Below are 6,679 nucleotides of genomic sequence, written 5' to 3'. Positions count from 1 at the left end.
CCCCCCCCCCCCAAAAAAAAAAAAAAAAACCAAACAAACGTCTTATTTTATTGGTATAATTCCAGGATGAAAAACATTATGACTGGTTTGATGGAAAGCACATTAGTTTCAGTCACTGGTCTGAAAAAGATGAAGAAACAAGTGATGACTGTGTGTTTTTGGATACTGATGGATTCTGGAAAACTTCTGAGTGTTCCTCTGAAAAACTAGGTGCTATTTGCTACTTGCCACAAAGTATGTATTCTGAGATAATGCGTTCACATTATTTTTTTAAAAGAGTTTTCATCAACAACATACAGTTGTAAAACTCAGTAGCAAAGATGTTTTAGAACAGTGATACCCAAATCCTCCTCCGCAAGTCAGGTGAGTGGTGCAGGGTGGTCCTGGGGCCCAGCCCAGCGTACAGAGCAGTGTCATTTGACACATGATATTACACCCTTAATCTGGGGTGATTTTTAAAATGATCTGTTGTAGAATTACCCTAGGGGAAAGTGGGATAAAACTCCATTGAGATGAGTTCTTTTATTGCATGCAGGTGCATGTCTGCTGTCAGACCAGCTGTTAGCTCAGTTTAAACAGGCTATACCAGTTCTTCCACCATCTAGTGGCAAGACACTATAATAGTACATACTGTAGCAGCTACCCCTGGGGTGGATCCAGAGCAGGTACAATGGTACGGCTGCACCCCCTTTTGGATTGGATACAGTCCAGGAGTCTCTAGAGACTTTTTAAAGTCTCCAAAGCACATAAGAGTCCCCCTGCTTTCCCTTTGTGCTCAGGCATGTCCCCTTCCCTATGTTTCCACACCCTCTTGTTGCTGCTTTTTCCCCTTTTACTCCCAGTGTTTGGTGGGATAAAGCTTCAAAGCTGTTCCTGGGGTAGGCTCAGCTGGGAATAGTGAAAGCAGGAGAGCATGGGCAAGGGGTTCCCTTTTCCTGCTCCTGATTCCTGGGGGACTAGACAGGGTGGGGAAACCCACCCACCCCCTGCCCATCTCACTACCACTTGTACCCCAGCTGGAGGGAGCAGGAGTGACTTTGTAGCTTCTCAGCTCACTGAGATAGTGGAGAAAGCAGTAACAGCAGGAGAGGAGGGAAAGACATTGGGGTGGGGAGGGGATGTGCCTCTGAGCATGGAGGGGAAAGTGGGGATTCTTAGAGCCTGCCACAGCAAGGTATATCCCTACCAGTTTAGGGGGGGGAGGCTGGGAGCAAGGGTGCAGTCACCTGTACAGTGGGCATGGCTGCTCCTGCACTCCCCTTTGCCAAAACCTGAATTCACCCCTGGGTATCCCAGAAGGCTGTTGATCTGTTCTTGCTAGAATCAGTATAATATACATAGGATTACAAAGTCAATGCAAGTTACTTTGGTGCTGATGTGTCTAGGTTCTTAGTTTTATGTTTTGTAATGGATATTAATATTACGTAGGAATTTTCTATAAAGAATACGCTGAGTGGTTTAAAATTATGTTCTGAGAGAATGTCTCTCTTTTTTTCCAGATGAAACTGAAAAAATTGTTGAACATATTACATGTCCACACAAAGTTAAAAATACACCATGGATATCATTTAAAAATAGTTGTTACACTTTCATGGTAACAAACGACAGATGGCGAGGACTGAGATCTCAAGAAGCTCATCATTTATGCAAAACAATGAGTAAGAACTTCATACTAAGAATTAACTTCTTTATTTTTACTTTTGTATCACTTAGTATGAATAGGATTTTGAATAGGATAGGAAAAAATCTTGAATAGTTGCTTTTGAGAGCCTGTTAATAAATTGCTTTAGAAATGAAAAAGGATAGACATGAGGGGACATGGTCTAACTGAAATTTAGATACTTTCAAAATAAGTGCTATAAACTTTTTTTGGATACTACACTGTCCTTCAACTTTCCTTGGCAATTTTCTTGCTTACAGCCAAACTTTTAAAAATGTTTTCCCTCGTTTCTGTGTAAAGAATGCATGTAAACAAGAAGTTTTCCTGTGGCAGCCTAATTCAGGAAAGCACTTAAACATGTGAGTAAGCACAGGCTTTACTTCAAGTGTATCTTCTCATCCATATTAACCAACTTTGGCCAGGACAATTTAAGGACAAAAAAATCCTAACTTTTTCAGTTACTAGGTTTCAAATTGAGTGTCTTTTTCAGCTGCCCATAGGCAAACTGACATGGCATACAAGAAGCAAATGTGGGTTTTATTGTTTTGTTTGTTAATGTGGTTCAATAAGAGGTATTGCTAAAAATCCTTGCTTTTGACATTTCCTGGACCACCGTGACTACAACAACACTTCAGCTATAGTAACACAAAGGGTTTGAGCCCACAAAGCATTTTGAACAACTGAAGACACTTTGATTCATTTACTTAAAAACAGGACCAATTTTTACTACATAAAGGCTTTAAATGAATATTATGTTCATGAAAGCTGTGAGCTTCAGTGGCTTAAATCCTCTGCTTATCTACAGGATGTGTACCAAACAGGCAGAGTTGAAAATTAGTATTTTTTCCCTAACATTTTAGGATCTGCCTATTTTGTCCATCCTTAAGAATCTTTATATGTTCACATATGCTAATTAAACAGTAATAGTAAAAATAGTGATGTATTTGAAATTTGTAATGAATTATATAAAGTATCATTTTAAAAATTTGTTTCAACAGATCCAAATGCATTTGTTTTGAATATTAGAGATGAGGAAGAAAACAACTTTGTTGTTGAACAGCTTCGTTCTTTAAGTGGCCTAGCTACATGGGTATGGTTGGGCTTAATTTATGATGATGCTGGTAAGTTGAAAGGGGTTTTTTTAAGTGCTTTCATAACTTTCTGTCATTGCATTGACATATTTCTCACGTCTGGGCCTAACAATTAGAGCAGGGGTGGGCAAAACATGGCCTGTGGGCTGGATCCAGCCCACCAGGCCGTTTTATCTGGCCTGCGGGGCCCCTAAACATTTTAGAAAATGAATATTAGTTAATTTATTAACAGTATTTCATCCTATTCTCATAAATAAATTAAGAGGCTGTAACATGTTTACACGGTCCGGTGGGTGGCATATTGGCTTAGCAGTCGCACCCAGAGAATAGTAGTAGATGGGTCGGTATCAGCCTAGAAGGATATGGGTAGTGGGGTCCTACAGGGTTTGGTCCTTGGACCTGTACTCTTCAATATCTTCATCAGTGACTTGGATGGGGGTGTGAAGTGTATTCTGTCCAGGTTTGTGGACAATATTAAATTGTGGGGTGAAGTGCACACTCCAGAGGGTAGGGAACGATTGCAGGCAGACCTGGACAGGTTAGAGAAGTGGGCAGTACACAGTAGGATATAGTACAACAAGGACAAGTGCAGAGTGCTGCACCTAGGGCGCAAAAATATCCAGCACACCTACTGGCTAGGAAGTGACCCTCTCAGCAGCACAGAAGGAGAAAGGGATCTTGGAGTCGTAGTGGACTCCAATATGAACCAGAGTCATCAGTGTGATGAAATCATCAGCAAAGCTAACCACACTTTATCATGCATCAGCAGATGCATGACAAATAGAACCAAGGAGGTGATACTTCCCCTCTATGCGGCATTAGTCAGACCACAGTTGGAGTACTGTGTCTGGTTTTGGGTGCCATACTTCAAGAGGGATGTTGGTAGACTCGAGAGGGTCCAGAGGATGGCCACTGATATGATTAGAGGCTTACAGGACAAGTCCTGTAAGGAGAGACTGAAGGACCTGGACCTCTTCAGCCTCTGCAAGAGAAGGCTGAGAGGTGGACTTGTGGCTGCCTACAAATTCATTAGGGGGACACGGCAAGGGATCAGAGAGGCTCTGTTCACTAGGGCACCTCTTGGGGTAACAACGAACAATAGTCACAAACTGACAGAGAGCAGATTTAGGCTAGATATCAGGAAAAACTCCTTCAGGGTAAGGGTAGCCAAAATTTGGAATGGCCTTGCAAGGGAGGTGGTGCTCTCCCCTACCTTGAGGGTCTTTAAGAGAAGGCTGGATAGGCATCTGGCTGGGGTCATCTGACTGCAGCTCTCTTTTTCCTGCTCAGGCAGAGGGTCAGACTTGATGATCTGTTGAGGTCTCTTCCAACCCTAGCATCTATGAATCTGTTAATCTGCCCCTGGCTGTCTGTCAAAGATGACAGGAGCCAGGGGCAGTAGGACTTGGGGGAGCCTCTGGCAGGATCTAGCAGCTGGAGAAGCAAGTCTGGCATGCCCCCACCCTGGCCTGAGACCCAGCCGGAAGCCTCTGCCTAGCTGGGGCTTCTGGAGGCTTCTGGCCTGGGAGTGTTCCTATCTCCGTACACTGAGGGAAATGCAGATAGGGCATGGGGAAGGGAGGCAGGGGAGGACCACAGGCAATCGCCCCACTCTTCAGCTGGCTGGGCCAGCTTCTGTGGTCCCAGTGCTGCAGCTGGGAACCATGTGGTGCCAGCAGGCAGGCAGGTGGGGGAAAGTGAGGAAATGGCTGTGGCAGGCGGGTGGAAGGGGTGGCAAGTGAGCACGCGGAGTGCAGCGACAGCTGGACAGGAGTTCAGGGCCTGCACGCATGCATTGGGGCCTGCGCCAGCCCCACGAGGTGGGGGCTGCCTGGGGCTCTATGGAGCTGGGCTGTGCTGCTGAAGCAGGGAGCAGAGGGAACCAGCATGACTCCATAGAGCCCCAAGCAGCCCCCGCCCTGTGTTCCTGCCGTCCCACGCTGGCCCAAGTACATTGGTGTGGGCCCCACACTCCCGCCTGGCTGTCACTGTGCTTCACGTGCCTACTTGCTGCCCCTTTCCCCGCACCTGCCCTAGCCATTTCCCCGCTCCCTCCTCCCCCCACTGCCAGCCACTCAGGAGCAGCTGGGATGGAGCAGGAGACGGGCAGCAGTGGCAGACGGGGAGCAAGTGGCAGCGAGCAGCAGCATGGAGCCCACGCTGGTGCCCCGGGACCAGGAGCAACAGAAGCGCAGCGCCCAGGCTTGCAGAAGTGCTGGCAGGGGCTGTGCCTGCTGCGCTGAGGGGGAGGGAGGGCAGGCTGTGGGCAAACCTTCCCCCTCCACAAGCCACAGCCCCACACACACCCTCCCCCACACCCTCAGAAACCTATACCTACTTTCCCACCCACACCCCTCCCACAATATAGAAAAGTAAGATTTTAATTTAAGCTGTTATACTATCACCTCTGTGTACACTACACAAGCGCATGAAAATCCAGACAAAAATATTTTTTTTAAATGAAATTAATGAATGTTGTAGTACGTTTCATTTTTAGAATATAACTTGGTATATTTTTGATCCAGAGATAGCAAATCCCCTTGCTGAAAGGAGTAATTCCAGGGGGCAGGAGGAGGGACTTCTGGTGGCAAAGGTTAGGGAGCAGGATTTCCAGTGCCAAGATGGTGACCGGGGGCGTGGCACCTGTCAAGGGGTGGGGCTACCTATGGAGCCCTTGATGGCTTGCCAAAAGTTGGTAAGCGGCCCTCTACCCAAAACAATTGCCTACCCCTGAATTAGAGCCATAATCAAAAGAAGTATAGTAAAAGCTGCGCTATCCAACACCTTACAAGCCAGCATGCTCTATTAATTGGCATGCTGGCTTGTAAGGGAAAAGTGGAGCCAGGAGTACCCACCATGGCACTTCCAGTTTCGCTGAGCCTCCATGGCCCAGGGCATAGCACTTTGCATGGGGTCCCCCTCCCTGTCCCTCAGGGCCTGTGGGAGGGGTGGCAATGTGACAGGAGGGATGGCAACGCCCTGGATGCGGCAGGAGAGGCAGCAGCCTGAACAGGCAAGGACGCCTCTTCGGGCCACTCAGTTAACCAGCATATTTTGTTATCTGGCACCCACAGCCCCCATAGGTGCCGGATAACAAAGCTTTTACTGTATAAGGTAATCTACAGGTCACCTCCAACTTCCACTGAAGTCAGTAGTGCTCCATACCACTGACTTCCCAGCCCAGAGAGAATAAGAAACTTGTTCGCTTCCTAGAGCTTCTACTTACAACTAACACTTCGTTCTCTGTTAAATGCAGTAACTTTCCTGAACTACTGTCTCTTTTGAATAGTTGTATAGTTGAATAGGTTCATAGTTGGTAGGGTCGGAAGGGACCTGAGCAGATCAACAAGTCCGACCCCCTGCCATGGCAGGAAAGAGTACTGGGGTCAAACGACCCCAGCAAGGTGTTCATCCAGCCTCCTCTTAAAGACCCCCAGGGGGCTAGATGCACCACTTCTCTTGCAAGTTGGTTCCAGATCCTAGCTGCCCTGACCGTGAAGTAGCGCCTCCTGATATCTAGCCTAAATCTACCCTCTGCCAGCTTGTGACCATTATTTCTTGTCACTCCTGGGAGTGCTCAGGGGAACAGGGACTCCCCCAGTGCCTGCTGGTCCCCCCTGACTAGTTTGTAAACGGCCACTAGATTCCCCCCTCAGCCTTCTCTTGTGGAGGCTGAACAGGTTCAGGTCTCATAGCCTTTCCTCGTAGGGTCTGCCCTGCTGCCCCCTGATCATGCGAGTGGCCCTCCTCTGGACCTTCTCCATGCTGTCCACATCCCTTCTGAAATGCGGTGCCCAGCACTGGATGTAGTACTCCAGCTGCAGCCTGACCAATGTCGCATAGGGGGAGGATCACCTCCTTGGACCTGCTTGAGATGCATCTGTGGATGCATGGCAAGGTGTAGTTGGCCTTCCTGACCATGTCTCCA

At 47.5% G+C, this 6,679-nt stretch overlaps 1 protein-coding gene across 1 annotated transcript in view; it reads left to right on the top strand.

Annotated features, from left to right (window-relative positions):
* The window catches only part of LY75 (lymphocyte antigen 75), a 118,980-nt gene that overhangs the window by 91,578 nt on the left and 20,723 nt on the right, over window positions 1–6,679 (top strand). Inside the window, exons 26-28 of the mRNA XM_019522837.1 lie at window positions 66–234; window positions 1,500–1,658; window positions 2,659–2,781. Coding sequence (XP_019378382.1) covers window positions 66–234; window positions 1,500–1,658; window positions 2,659–2,781 — 451 coding nt within the window. The remainder of the gene's footprint in view (window positions 1–65; window positions 235–1,499; window positions 1,659–2,658; window positions 2,782–6,679) is intronic.

This window comes from Gavialis gangeticus, unplaced genomic scaffold, assembly GCF_001723915.1.
Source record: "Gavialis gangeticus isolate Ggan-Ray unplaced genomic scaffold, GavGan_comp1, whole genome shotgun sequence".
NCBI classification, from domain to species: Eukaryota; Metazoa; Chordata; order Crocodylia; family Gavialidae; genus Gavialis; species Gavialis gangeticus.
This window is presented reverse-complemented; position numbering and strand designations above follow the sequence as displayed.